General features: G+C 42.3%; 1 protein-coding gene across 1 annotated transcript in view; it reads left to right on the top strand.

The window, feature by feature from the left end:
* Positions 1–12,806, top strand: part of TNFRSF19 (TNF receptor superfamily member 19) — a 93,297-nt gene that overhangs the window by 21,258 nt on the left and 59,233 nt on the right. Inside the window, exon 3 of the mRNA XM_065423500.1 lies at positions 11,437–11,615. Coding sequence (XP_065279572.1) covers positions 11,437–11,615 — 179 coding nt within the window. The remainder of the gene's footprint in view (positions 1–11,436; positions 11,616–12,806) is intronic.

The raw sequence follows: 12,806 nt of genomic DNA, 5'->3' as shown, positions 1-12,806 counted from the left end.
ACCTGTTCAGGAAATCCTTAACCAAGATAGAAGGGATTTTACTAGAGCCTGCTACCTGGCTAAAAGGTGGCGTGCTTTGGCCTGGGCATGTCACCACCAACAATCGCTAGATGCCATAGGTATTCCAGTTATCCTAGACTATCTCCTCTCCTTAAAAACTTAAGGTCTAGCCCTTAATTTGCTGCAAGTACACTTAGTAGCAATTAATGCCTTCCTCCAGCAGAGGGACAATTTGTCTTTACACACGTGGCTACTGTGAGACTTATGAAGTGCTTGATCAGGACTTTGCCACTGGTCATTATACCTGTGCCTCAATGGGATCTCAACTTTGTCCTGTCAACATTCACAGGTCCACCCTTTGAACTGCTCTCTGACCCAGTACCCATGAGGCTGCTGGTTCCTCTGGTACCAAGGGCATGGTTAAACCTAAGACTATAAAGTCCTAGGCTCCAAGAGGTCATCAGTACCATCAACAGAGTGAGGCGGCAAGAAGAGTACTACCTCTTCTCACTCAGTACCTAAGAAGCCTGCTCACACTTCATCTGGAGATGATGATCTCCAATACTTGCGAGGTCGTAGACCTTTTTCTCCAATTGGGCCTGCAATTGAACATTCAAAAATCCACCTTACCTCCTGTGCAAAACTTTCAATTCATAAGAGCTCATTTTGATTCAGTAGCGACAAGAGTCTACCTACCAATGCACAGATTCATGGCCCTATTCAACATAGTCAATACAATCCAGATCAACCTTCAAACTATGGGCCAGAATGGTCTTCAGCTATTGGGACATATAGCAGCTAGTACTTTCGTTATGGACCATGCAAAACTGTGAGTCTGATGCCTTCAGGGTGGCTGAGGACTGTTTATTAACTGAACACACACAGTCTAACTACACTACTTTCCATACCCATCTTCATAAAAGAATCTCTCAATTGGTGGAAAAATCCTCACAATGTTTGTGCAGGAGTCCCTTTCACTTGCCCTCCCCCAGCAACTATAATGACAGATGCATCCCTGTTGGAATGAGGAATGCATCTGGACACCCACACAGCCCAGGGCAGGTCGACATCTCAGGATAACACTCTGCACATCAACATCCAGGAACTCAATGCAGTCAGATATGCCCATCTCCAGTTTCCACTACTAATCAACCAGCAAGGAGGGGCAAGATAGCACTCCCTCTGTGCCGAGACTGTCAAATTTTGGAATTGGTGCATATGCATTCAGATTATCATCACAGCAGCTTACTTCCCAGGAGTTCAGAATGTGACTGTGGACACACTAAGCAGACACTTTTCTCAAGATCATGAGTGTGAGATAGATTCCATTATACTTCACCACATATTACAGCAATGAGGCACACCTCAAATAGACCTGTGTGTCATGGTGGTGCTCAGTTCTGATCCAGAGGTGGTCTGGGTCACCAATCCTTGGGGGATGCCTTTTACCTTCGGTAGTCATTGGGTCTAGTGTACATGTTTCCCCCACATGCTTCTAATAGCCAAAGTTCTACTCAAAATAAAAAAGGACAAAGACAGTTATTCTTATAGTCCCAACCTAGCCCAGACAAACATGGTTTCCTTACCTGATATATCTGGCTGTTTCCTTACCGATCACTCTCCAGGCTACTCCTCATTTCCAATCCTAGGAAGATGGAAAGATCCTTCACCCCAGTCTTGGGGTTCTTCACCTCAAAGCATAGTTGATCGATGGTTAACGGGATTAGAGAGGATCTGTTTGGAGAAAGTAAAAAGAGTGCTATTACACACCAGAAAACCATCTCCAAGCTACCCTTACTTACAAAAATGACGAATGTTGCCTGTTGGTGTGACCTCAAACACATTCCACCGGCAACCTCATTGCTGTCAAATATACTGGACTACACCCTAGACTAAAAAAACCTGGGGCTGTTGCTGAGTTTCATTAGAGTCCACCACGCAGCCATCATAGCTTTCTATTCCGCAATAAAAGGTTATTCCATATTCGCCCACCCAATGGTGATCAGGTTCCTCAGGGGCTCGTAAATCTCTTTCCACCAGTTAAACATCCTACTCCAATTTGGGACCTCAATCTGGTTTTTGAATATCATACAAGATTTCTGTTTGAACCGTTGGGTACCTTCTAACTCCTCCATTTGTCGATGGAGGAGTGAGAAGGCATACCCCCCTTTCACAATATTTTTCAAAGAGAAGGTCACATTATAACTACACCCCAAGATTTTACCAAAAATATCTTCTGAGTTCCATATTAACCAACCCATCCACCTCCTGATCTTTCACCCTAAACCTCACTTCGACAAAGAGAAGGCATTGTTCACACACTTAAAGTCAGGAGAGCTCTGGCCTTCTATCTTGACAGGACTAAACCTTTCAAAAAGATTCTCAAATTATTTGTCTCAATGGCAGGCAGATCAAAAGGGTCCGCAAACTCTAAACAAAGACTTTCCAAGTGGATAGCTGACTGCATTAGCTGTTGCTACCAAATTTTTAATCTCCAAAAACCCTGGGACATACGAACTCGCTCTACAAGATCTATTTCCACTTCTAGAGTCTTTCTCAAAAACGTTCCCATCATTGAAATATGTAGAGCTGCAACTTGGACCTTTGTACATACCTTTGCTGACCACTGTGCAGTAATTCACGACTTGGCTTCTGATGCTGCATGTGGCTTGGCAATACTTTATTCAATACTGGACTCAACTCTGAAGCCCCCTTCTCCTTAAAGGGAACTGCTCAGTAGTCACCAAGAGTGGAGCACCCATAGGGACACTACTCGAAGAAATGGTTACCCACATTGTGCAGTAACTGTGGTTCTTCAAGATGTTTGCCCTTGTAGGTGCTGCCCTCCTTCCCCTCTGCTTTGGAGTTCTCTGCTATGGAGCTTTGTGGCAGACAAGCAACTGAACGTGGTTTGCCTGCGCAGTGCTATATAACAGCATGGAGCACGAAACTGACTAATATGCACATGCAGGCCAAATGGACACTGCAATGAGAAATCTCCAAACAAAGGCGCAGGACACGCAAGCACATCTAGAATGGCGCACTCATCGGGGGACGCATCTCAAAGAACCAGTTACTGCACAGGGTTAGCACCATTTCTTCAGTTTTGTTAAGTTCTCTTTCACAATAATATTATTATGATTATTAATTATTCTTTTGGGGCAGGAAGAAAGTAACAATGTTATTCTAAAGTCCTTTGATTTTTTTTTCCTTTTTAATTATCTATTAACTATTAAAAATAAATGTTCCTTTCACAATATTTGGAGTTATCTTGCTCCTACCAAACACTTCAAAGCCTTATTCTGAAAGACAAAAACAGGTGTTTTCCTTTATCTGAGGTGATTGTAACTTGTCTATTGAAAAGGAAGTGTTTGCTATGTGCAGTTTTCCATTATTTAAATATTTAAATTTGCTATTTACTTTTGATCAATGATCTCCAAACAGCAGGGAACAAAGCATTACACAACTAAACAAGTTGTTTGATGGTGATGAGCTCTACTGTTATACAATTAGTGTGCATATAGTCAAGCTGGAGAAGTTTACAGGGGTAGTAGTTGTGTGGTCCAATGATTAGCTACCACTCTGGCTGAAAATTTTGTTCCTGTCAGCCAAGAGTTCATGCCAACTTTTGGCCTCATCTTCACCTTGTTGGAGATAGTAATGCCTGAAAATTCCACACTCCTTATGTTGGGAGAACCCTCTGCAGCATGCTAAAAGATAAAGATGGAAGCACTCAAAAGATAAGACCCCTTCCTTGTCCTACCTTAATTTTTTTAATAAACCTAGCCATTTAGATTATTGAGATTATGACAAGTCACCATTAATGCAAACAAAAAGTACATTTAGTGACAGTAAAGATTGCATTAGGACATAGCCCTTCCACCCAGAACATTAAAATCATAAAAATGAGGAGTTAAAGGAAAAGTCTCCTGTAATCCTTGCCACCTCCATATTGTCTACAACATTGTCAATTAGGCCTGGTCTACACTACCCCCCAAATTCGAATTAAGGTACGTAACTTCAGCTACGTGAATAACGTAGCTGAAGTCGACATACCTTAGTTCGAACTTACCGCGGTTCAGACGCGGTCCACACGCGGCAGGCAGGCTCCCCGTCGACTCCGCGGTACTCCTCTCGCCGAGCTGGAGTACCGCAGTCGACGGCGAGCGCTTCCGGGATCGATTTATCGCGTCCAGACCAGACGCGATAAATCGAACCCAGAACTTCGATTCCCAGCCGCCGAACTAGCGGCTGGGTGTAGACCTGGCCTCACTCACTCACTCACTCCAACACTCCCATATGACTTTCACTTGCATTAAAAAGCACTACATACACTGTCGTTATCAAACTTGCACTGTAACCCAAAAGAAACTGCAATCTTATACACTCTTTTAACAACAAATCAGCACATCTGATTGTCACACATTCCAAGTATTCGGGAAATTAATCTCTTTTATCATTGCTAAGATCCCGGTTAAGATTTTGCGATACAGCACAAGTTTGATGAAGTTGGAGCACGTATTGCATTTTTGGATGTTGCAGATGAAAGTGAAAGCTTTATGGGAGTCGGTTATTAGCAGTGTTGTAGGCAATATGAAGGTAGCAAGGAATGTGGCAGACTTTAACTTCTGATTTCCAAGCTTTTAAGGTTTTGTGTAAATGGGGTGTGACCTGGTGCAAACTTAACTGTCACAAAATATAGTTTGTGTTAATTTCCTAGGGCTTTTTTTATATGGAGTTGGTATACCTCAGTGAATAACTCCCTAGGGTCAGGGATGGGAGAGGGGAGAAGGGGAGCTGTACTTCAGCTGGGAAAAACCGCATTGCTGAAGCTGTTCCAGGCTTTATCAACTCTCCTAAAGAGTACGAGAGGCTGCAAAATACCTCAGGAAGTTTTGTCTGTCTAAAACATTTTATCCCTGCTTAGAGGTTACTGAAAGTAAGTGCACCAAGAGAAACCCACCATATTTAGCAGTGCCAACATAACCTGTTAGGTGGAGGGAAGCCCCATAAAGGAGTCTGTCATCTCTCACTTCCTGAAACATGCAGTAGCCTCTCATTGATATCTGGAAACTTCCAGGAGCAGCTGCAGCAGCATGGGGCTTGCCCTTTGCTCTTCCTTACTCTCTGTACTCTGTTCCTTCCAGTGTGAAGCATACCTCTCAATCTTTTAGCCTGCCATTGTGTGAAATCAAAATGCATAACAAATGCGTGTATTTTGGTGATTCACAACATGATTTACAGATTACCATGGTTTTTAGGTACAAGAACTTTTTTAAAGATGTCATCTCGCTGTGTGAACCACATACAACTGTAAACCATCTCTCCCCATAGAAGTCAACATCAGGGTTTGAGCCTAGATGAGGACCCTGTCACCTGAGCTTCCAGGAGTAGTTGCTCATCTCTTTTCAAACCAATCACTAGAGGAGGACTTGATACACACTTTCTGACTGGGTTGCCCAACTATTTACTAGTCAGTAGTAGCATAATTGTGATGAGGAACCCTTGGTTCTGTCCCTGGCTCTATGAGAAGAGAGTAAGTTTAGTTGTTAGAAACTGACTTTGAGCTTTCAATATTCTGTTTGGAAAGTAATTAACTGAATGGATAAGATGTATGTTTGCCATGATAGAGACCCTTATTCTGTTCCTGACTGCCTGGCATAATCTCTTCTGGGTATGTCTACACTGAGATAAAAGATCTGCAGCATGGCTGGGGCTGGGCTGGGTTAGCTGAACTAGGGCTTGGGGGACTATAAAACTGCAGTGTAGACATTCGGGCTTGGTCTGGGATTCAGCAAGGGAGGAGGGTCTCTCAGCCCAGGGTCTAGCCTGAGCCTGAATGTCTATGTGCACTTTTTAGCCCTGCAGCCCAAGCCTGACCCATCTGACCCAGGCTCTGAGACTCAGTGCCGCCGTTTTTTTATTGCAGTGTAGACATACCCTTTGTTAAAGGGTTTGAAAAATTAGGGAGGGGTTGCGTGCAGCAGCTCAAACTTGATTGCTTTCTGTTGTTCAGGTTTGTGACCTTGGCCACAAGGCCAAGTAATAAGTGTGTGCTGAAGTGCATGAGAATATAAACAGCAGATATGTGAGCATAGCCAACTGGGGGAGAGGCTTTAGCCCCCCTCAAAAATTTGGGGATTCCATTAATAAATAAAGGAAACACTGACCATGGAACATAGTTGTTTATCTCACTTTATTCAAAGTGGACAGATTTAGTCAAGATACAAAACTACTAAATAAAGGGAAGTCACAAGCTATTATTTTTTTAACTCTAGCCCCACCTAATAAAAACAAGTTGTCTATATCCCCAAGTTAACAGAGATAAGATTTAAACCCATGATCTCCTGTTTTACAGCTCAGGGAACTTTCCCATAGGCTACAGAGGTTTTGGTGGAGGACTCTTCTTCCCTGTATTGACTTACTGGAACTTATTCAGTGACTGCAGAGGTTTTTCACCAGCAGACATGTAACTTCAAATGTGGCGGGTTTGTCTTCGCACACAATTGCACTTATTTCTAAAACATGACAAAAAGCTATATAGACAAAGGCTAGCTACGTGTAATTGCTACTGTCGGAACTGGCATGCAAGGAGCAATATGTAGAACAAAGCCCAGTGCCCATAGTACTTCAGATATCTTGCAAAGGGGATCTGAAAAAAAGTAAGGCAGTCCAATAAGAAAAACTACCAAAAATGATTTCAGAATACATAGTCTCTCTGTACCAACCAATTTTTCAGCAAACCACCATGAAATATTAAAAAAGTACTCAAAGTTTGCATTTTATATTTTGTTTACCATTCTTATGAAACTTGTTCAAAATAAAGGTTTAAAACTCTCTTTGAGCTGGAAACTCCAATACCATCTTAACTTGACTGCCACAACCAGCTTTAGCATAACATACATATTCTGATGAGAGATAAGAATGGGTTAATTTTAATTATTAGTAATTAGATAATCATTGTTGATCACACCAATTCCAATTCACCTCTTACAGAGATATTTTCCTTTTTTTAACACAGACTGCTCTTACACTGTGTTTGATAAGTGACAAAGAAAATTCTCAGATAAAGCTAGCAGTCCACCCTTAACTCACCATTTCAGGTATCTTATACTAGTGTATGAATTGATATTCTCAATACTTGTAATTTTTGGATACACCACTCTCCTGACCTGCTGTCCTAGCTGCTTTAACTTGGCATTTTCATTGAGGGTTTTTTTGTTGTTTGTTTGTCACAATCTTAAATCATATTTATATCTACTTATTAATATTTGTTTGATTATATGCTCCTTGGGGAAGAGACCTTGTTTTTCTTGCACTGGGCCCAAACACTTCTAACAAATACTACTGAAGTATGATTCTGTGGACACACTGATTACTCCTGGGGGAATTCTACGCCACTGCGCATGCACAGAATTTATGTCCCCTGCAGATTTCTTTGCTTCCCCATCAGAAAAATGACTTTCTGATGGGGAAGGAAAGGGAAGCCACAAGAGCAGTCATGCGACCCTCCACAGAAGTACGTTTTGGGTGCCCAGGGCAGCCGGTATACAGGTAAATCACTGTGGGGGAGGGGGAAGGACTGGGGAAGACCCGGCTGGTGGCTCCTACCCTGCCCCAGGCTCAGCTGCTAGTCCCAGTTGGGCTGGGGAGGATGGGACTTCCTCTTCCGCTGCACAGCATCCGGGGCTGGGTCAGACCCATCCCCAGATTTCTCCCCCAACTGCAGGAAGCTCTGCAATCTCCCCCATCTCCTCCCCCCGCTTCCTGCACCCATTGCTCCTCAGCTGCAGGGGGCGGGATCCCCGTACGGGGAGCTGCTCCCCCATTTGCCCAACTCCCGTGCATCCAGACCCCCTCATACCCAGACCCTCTGCCAAGCCTCACCCACCCACACCCAGACTCCCCCCCCCCCCGCTGAGCCCCATTCCCCCTGCATCTGAACCACCCCGACAAGCCACCCGGATCCCCACCTCACCGAGTCCCAGCCAGCTGTACCTGGATCGCCACCCCACTGAGCCCCACTCCCCCAGCATCTGGACCCCCCACCGAGCTCGAAAACCCAGACCCCTCTGCCAAGTTATACCCCCCCGACCGCTCCCCCCTGCTGAGCCCCAGCCACCTTCACCTGGACCCCCATGCAGAGTCCCATTACTGTTGCACCCAGAAACCCCCAACAAGCCCCTATGCATCCAGATCCCCCACACAACAGAATCCCACATTGAACTGCCTGTATCCAGATTGCCCCACACAGAACCGTCTCAACCCACACATGCATCCCCCCACACTAAGCCTCTCCACACTTGGATCCTGCCTTGCTGAGCCTGCCTGCCCACACCTGGTGCACCTGGCATGGAGGGCAGGGTCCTAGGGTGTTCCTGGGGCAGGCCCGGTCCTTGTGCTTTGTCAGGGTCGGGTGCAGCCTCACCGCTGAGTCCATGTCCCGGGGGGGGAGCTGCACAGTGATCTCCCACCTCTGTGTAGCCAGTGGCCTGTGCTCCCCAATGCCTTGCTGGACCCTCCACATTCATTTGACAAATAAAATTTGAAGAATTTTAAAATATTGTGTACAGATTTTTTTTTTTGACGCAGAATGCCCTCAGGAGTAACTGATGTACACATAGCTTGTGACTAAGGCCATTGGAAATCTGTGTGAACCTTCTAAAAAGTTCTATAGAAGCACTAACAGCAATCAGGGCCACTACCTGCCCATTGCCCCAGTTGGTCCATTTATATACCCCACCCTCCCTCTAGTGCAGGATCTATTTCAACTCTGGGGTCAGGAGAGAGAGAAGAAAGCCAGATGGAAAATGCCATGTTGAAGGTTGTGTGGATGTCTGAAATTGTGCCCCTTGTGTGTATGCATTTTGATACAGTCTTTCAATTACACGATCACATACTGTTTTTCCCCCTCATTCAGTGCAAGGCTGGATGAACAAGAACTATGGTTGCCCATGCAACCTTAAATGTGGAATTTCACAACTTTTGAGTGCTTGATTTTGCAATATAAATAACATTATTTTAACAGCTGTTTGTGCAAAATTATGTTTAGCTGCACAATAAATAGGTACATAAAATGACATGAATACACAATATACAGTTTATATCCTTTATAGATCTATGTGTATGTCTGTGTGTCCATCTGTACCCTTCCGTGCAAGCTGAGGAGAAGTTCTGTGGCAGATCTCGTATTTTGCTACAGAATGGGAAAACGAGGGTGAGCTTGTTCAATGTCTTGAGCTGTTGTACAAAAATCTCTTGTGAGGTAGAAAAAATAGTCAGGATCCTCTAATCTTCCGCAGTGTCTCTGCTAGTGGCCACAGCCCAGGTCTGCAGGCAGTCTAGGTGGTTAGTGCTAAGGATTCCATTTTTCATTCACCAATGTTTTTCTAGGGGAGCACAGCCTTTTTTTCTCTCTCTCTCTTTTTGCACAATCTGGCCTTTAGTTTGCGACTAAAAATCTTTATAAATGTGCAGTTCTTCAAGTGATTGCACATGTCCATTACACTGTAGGCACATGCACGCCCAGTGCACAGACTGCTTCAGTGCGCTGAGCATGCACACACCACCAATGAAATAGACATGTGCAACACATCTTGAAGAACAATCGTTACAAAACAGGTAAGTAACTAGGGGTTTTTTGGGAGAGGGGGTGGGTTTTTTAGTCTTGTGCATTTACAATATCTGTTTCTCTCTCTCAAAACAGTTTGGGCCTTTGTCATGTCTTTAAAACTTGTATGTGGAGAGGGCATTCTAGTCATGGTCTCCCCATGCCTGAGGAGAAAAGGGGGTGTTTGGGAAAGCATCACCTGCGTAGTATAGTAGTTGCTGTCCCTTTGAGGAGGTATCCATGTGTGGCTAAGAGGATGTGACTGGTTGGGATGGAAGGATTTCATTTTGTAGATTGTTCTTACATCCCCCAGAACAAAAAACAGCACAGAATCCACTCAAGTTTAATTCATCTAGTGGCTGCATTAAGTTTTGTTCTGAGTTCCTCAGTGTTGTGAAACCCTCATTCCTCACTACTCTCCTTTAGGAGAACTACTGCCAACAAAGAAGTTGGGGAGAGCCACAAACAATTGTGGATAAGATTCTATATTAATAAAATGCCCTTATATAGAAATTGTCATATCAATTCAGACCTGTAATCTGTTCTGTTCTCTACCCTGTCTCCAATAGCGGTCAGTACCAGATGCTTCTGAAGATGCTTTAAAATGCCTAAAGCACAATTTTGCAATAACATGCCTGTGAGGGAAGTGTTTTCCTAACTTGAGGCAATAAAAGCTGTATGTCCTAAAGGATGAGATTTATTATACCATATACATTTTTATCCTAGCTCATGTAACTGGTTATTTTTATATAAATGTCAAATCCTTTTTAAAATTTGAATAAGCTCTCTACCTTGATAATATCTTGTGGGAGTGAGTTCCACAGATTATTGATTACATTTGTTGCCTTTCAATTTTACTTGGTGTCCGTTTCTTCATGTAGCATGAAAGAGGGAAAATGGGCACATCTGAATTACCTTCTCTTTACTCCTCATTTTATGCCTTTCATTCATTTCTTCTTGACATTTAAGTAGTACTAATCTTTTAAATCTTTCCTCATTTGGACATCATTCCATAATTCTCCAGACCTTTGTTACTTCTGCTATAACCTACATTTCCATATCATCTTTATTTTTGTATTCCTACCCGCTCAAAAATATTTCTCAAAATTGTGGAAATTAAAAACTAATTTCTTTGCACAAATTAGTTGTTGGGGTAAGTGACCAGCTCTTGCAATATTCAGATTTAATAAATGTCATCACCTTCTCCTGATTCACAGAGGTCTTGCAGCTTTTCCAGAACTGTGTTGGAAACTGTTAGTTAAATAGGAGATAGTTAAATTACTAAAATTCTTAGTGGGTAATGAACATTTCAAGCCCTTGTTCTCTGTGTCCATTAACCAGCCCTATGTTGTATTTGCCAACAGAGCTTTTAAACCTTTGAAGATTTGTCCTCTCTTCAGCAATTAACTTTGTTCACTTTAGCTATGCACCTTAATATCAAAGTGTTCCTTTCCTGTTTTTGTAAATGAATAAGTGCCCAAATACTGCATTTGTTCCAGGTTCTGCACATTCGCATGACCAGCTTAATTAAAAAACAGACAGCTCAATAATTCTACCATAAGCTGCTAGTAATGAAGCAGTTGGAGTCCCTGAAGACCTTTATCATTGAAATGCTCAGTGGTTTCTCAAATAAAGTGGATGACTCAGTATTACTTATAGAAGTAAGGGAGATTATTAGCAGTGGAAGACACATTTGAACTTGCCGAAAATGATGGCTTTTGTCTCTATAAAGACCAACTCTCAGTAATAATTACACTCCCAGAAGTCTCTCCTTATTCACACATTCAATGTTTGAATAGCTTGCTATTGCTTGTTAATCCCTGCAGGAATGCGGCTTTGGATATGGGGAGGATGCACAGTGCATGACATGCAGGCTAAACAGATTCAAGGAGGACTGGGGATTTCAGAAGTGCAAACCTTGTCTGGACTGTGCAGTAGTTAACCGGTTTCAGAAGTCCAACTGTTCTGCCACCAGCAATGCAGTGTGTGGGGACTGCTTACCAGGGTGAGTCATTTTCTGTAGGTGAAACTTGAAATACAAAATTTAAAACAATTTGCATTAATATTTACTTGTTTGTGTGATCTGGAGAAATGAGTACATAATTGGGAGTCAGAAAATCCAGAGTACTAATTCTGACTCTGTCAACAATTTAGTATATGGCCCTAAGCAAATCACTTCACTTATCTATCTGTTTTCCCACTTGTAAGATCGGGATAATAATATTTACCCACCTACCTCACAGGAGTATTGTGAGGAGTAGTCCATCAATGTCTGCACAGTGCTTTGAATACAGAATGTGCGATAAAATGCTAAGTATTATTATTACTGTTATTTCTTAAAGAACTCAACATCTGATTAGACATTTCCAAACTGCAAATAAGTTCCAATTTGACTTCTTCCTCTTACCTCTCCAAACCAATTTAAAAATGATTATAAATGTATTATCACCCCAACACTGAAGTCAAAATATTTTCTAAATTCTGATGAAACCTCTTTAATCTTGAAACTTTATTTGTGGGTTAACCTTTACACTTCTCATTATCACTGTGATATTTATGAATATATTTTTTACTTCTGAAAAATATTAAATATGTTTAATCATCAGGTTTTTACATCCTAAGATTTGGTAATAGGGAGCTAAATTCTGTGTTCAGTGTCCATGCTGTGTTCCTTACTTTGAATGGGATGTCACCCACCACAAAGGACACAATTTGGTCCTATGAATGCGTATAGTCACTAATATTGCTATCATTTACACAATGTACTGTGAATTACCTGCAATGGTTTAATGTAAGTGAGAAAGAACTAAATCTTTATAGGTTTCAGAGTAGCAGCCGTGTTAGTCTGTATCCGCAAAAAGAACAGGAGTACTTGTGGCACCTTAGAGACTAACAAATTTATTAGAGCATAAGCTTTCGTGGGCTACAACCCACTTCTTTATATTGTCTTATCCTGATCGAAAGTTAATACTCATTTCTAGTTCTAATTCCCATGGTCTCTAGACATAGGATTTCTATAGGATTTGAATAGGTTGTGTTATTCAGCTAGAGTACCCATTTGAAAATCTTACCAAGAAGGAGTAAAACTTCCTATTTATATGTATATGCATTGTGCTTTACAAAGCAATAAAGCTACAGATTCCCTTCCCAAGAAGTTTTCAATCTACAGCAACAAAGAATGAAAAAATGACGGAGT

This window comes from Emys orbicularis, chromosome 1 (genome assembly GCF_028017835.1).
Source record: "Emys orbicularis isolate rEmyOrb1 chromosome 1, rEmyOrb1.hap1, whole genome shotgun sequence".
Lineage (NCBI taxonomy): Eukaryota > Metazoa > Chordata > Testudines > Emydidae > Emys > Emys orbicularis.
This window is presented reverse-complemented; position numbering and strand designations above follow the sequence as displayed.